The sequence below is a fragment of the Salvelinus fontinalis genome, unplaced genomic scaffold, assembly GCF_029448725.1.
Source record: "Salvelinus fontinalis isolate EN_2023a unplaced genomic scaffold, ASM2944872v1 scaffold_0256, whole genome shotgun sequence".
Classification (NCBI taxonomy): Eukaryota; Metazoa; Chordata; class Actinopteri; order Salmoniformes; family Salmonidae; genus Salvelinus; species Salvelinus fontinalis.
Window position 1 is genome coordinate 39 of NW_026600465.1, and position 2,462 is coordinate 2,500.

A 2,462-nucleotide genomic window follows, 5' to 3' on the forward strand; every position below is an offset into this window, starting at 1 on the left:
TACCACCACAATGAATAGCTGCAGTCAACTGGTGCACTAGGTCATATATACATATATACTCTCTCTATATATACGGGACAGGACGTTAATACCTGCTGAGAGCGGAGAAATTACAGCGACTCAAGAGGTATTTACCACCACAATGAATACACGCAGTCAACTGGTGCACTAGGTCATATATACATATATACTCTCTCTACATATACGGGACAGGACGTTAATACCTGCTGAGAGCGGAGAAATTACAGCGACTCAAGAGGTATTTACCACCACAATGAATACACGCAGTCAACTGGTGCACTAGGTCATATATACATATATACTCTCTCTATATATACAGTGGGGAGAACAAGTATTTGAGACACTGACGATTTTGCAGGTTTTTCCTACTTACAAAGCATGTAGAGGTCTGTAATTTTTTATCATAGGTACACTTCAACTGTGAGAGACGGAATCTAAAACAAAAATCCAGAAAATCACATTGTATGATTTTTAAGTAATTAATTTGCATTTTATTGCATGACATAAGTATTTGAAACATCAGAAAAGCAGAACTTAATATTTTGGTACAGAAACCTTTTTTTTGCAATTACAGAGATCATACGTTTCCTGTAGTTCTTGACCAGGTTTGCACACACTGCAGCAGGGATTTTGGCCCACTCCTCCTCCATACAGACCTTCTCCAGATCCTTCAGGTTTCGGGGCTGTCGCTGGGCAATACGGACTTTCAGCTCCCTCCAGAGATTTTCTATTGGGTTCAGGTCTGGAGACTGGCTAGGCCACTCCAGGACCTTGAGATGCTTCTTACGGAGCCACTCCTTAGTTGCCCTGGCTGTGTGTTTCGGGTCGTTGTCATGCTGGAAGACCCAGCCACGACCCATCTTCAATGCTCTTACTGAGGGAAGGAGGTTGTTGGCCAAGATCTCGTGATACATGGCCCCATCCATCCTCCCCTCAATACGGTGCAGTCGTCCTGTCCCCTTTTGCAGAAAAGCATCCCCAAAGAATGATGTTTCCACCTCCATGCTTAGTTAGTTTATTTATACCTTATTAATACATGGCCCCATCCATCCTCCCCTCAATACGGTGCAGTCGTCCTGTCCCCTTTTGCAGAAAAGCATCCCCAAAGAATGATGTTTCCACCTCCATGCTTAGTTAGTTTATTTATACCTTATTAATACATGGCCCCATCCATCCTCCCCTCAATACGGTGCAGTCCGTCCTGTCCCCTTTTGCAGAAAAGCATCCCCAAAGAATGATGTTTCCACCTCCATGCTTAGTTAGTTTATTTATACCTTATTAATACATGGCCCCATCCATCCTCCCCTCAATACGGTGCAGTCCGTCCTGTCCCCTTTTGCAGAAAAGCATCCCCAAAGAATGATGTTTCCACCTCCATGCTTAGTTAGTTTATTTGTACCTTAATACTGGCACCATCTCTCTCACACACACACACACACACACACACACACACACACACACACACACACACACACACACACACACAGTACATTATATGTCCTCATTTAGTTTATTTCTGTTTGTCTGTAGGTACAGGGAGTTGACCCGTTACCTGAAGGTGGTCCGTAGTGGGAACACAGAACTGTGAGTCACTGCTATCTACCTGTTACTCTGCATCTACCTGTTACTCTGTATCTACCTGTTACTCTGTTACTCTGTATCTACCTGTTACTCTGTATCTACCTGTTACTCTGTTACTCTGTATCTACCTGTTACTCTGTATCTACCTGTTACTCTGTATCTACCTGTTACTCTGTATCTACCTGTTACTCTGTATCTACCTGTTACTCTGTTACTCTGTATCTACCTGTTACTCTGTTACTCTGTATCTACCTGTTACTCTGTATCTACCTGTTACTCTGTTACTCTGTATCTACCTGTTACTCTGCATCTACCTGTTACTCTGTATCTACCTGTTACTCTGTTACTCTGTATCTACCTGTTACTCTGTATCTACCTGTTACTCTGTATCTACCTGTTACTCTGTATCTACCTGTTACTCTGTATCTACCTGTTACTCTGTATCTACCTGTTACTCTGTATCTACCTGTTACTCTGTATCTACCTGTTACTCTGTATCTACCTGTTACTCTGTATCTACCTGTTACTCAGTATCTACCTGTTACTCTGTATCTACCTGTTACTCAGTATCTACCTGTTACTCTGTATCTACCTGTTACTCTGTATCTACCTGTTACTCTGTATCTACCTGTTACTCTGTATCTACCTGTTACTCTGTATCTACCTGTTACTCTGTATCTACCTGTTACTCTGTATCTACCTGTTACTCAGTATCTACCTGTTACTCTGTATCTACCTGTTACTCTGTTACTCTGTATCTACCTGTTACTCTGTATCTACCTGTTACTCTGTATCTACCTGTTACTCTGTATCTACCTGTTACTCTGTATCTACCTGTTACTCTATCTACCTGTTACTCT

At 42.2% G+C, this 2,462-nt stretch overlaps 1 protein-coding gene across 2 annotated transcripts in view; it reads left to right on the forward strand.

The window, feature by feature from the left end:
* Positions 1-1,551: 1,551 nt before the first annotated feature.
* Positions 1,552-2,462, forward strand: part of LOC129844936 (uncharacterized) — a gene marked incomplete at its 5' end in the record, with an annotated part of 119,192 nt that continues 118,281 nt past the window's right edge. For both annotated transcript variants that reach the window (XM_055913101.1, XM_055913102.1), the window contains 1 exon segment: positions 1,552-1,605. In XM_055913101.1, the coding sequence (XP_055769076.1) occupies positions 1,552-1,605 (54 nt within the window).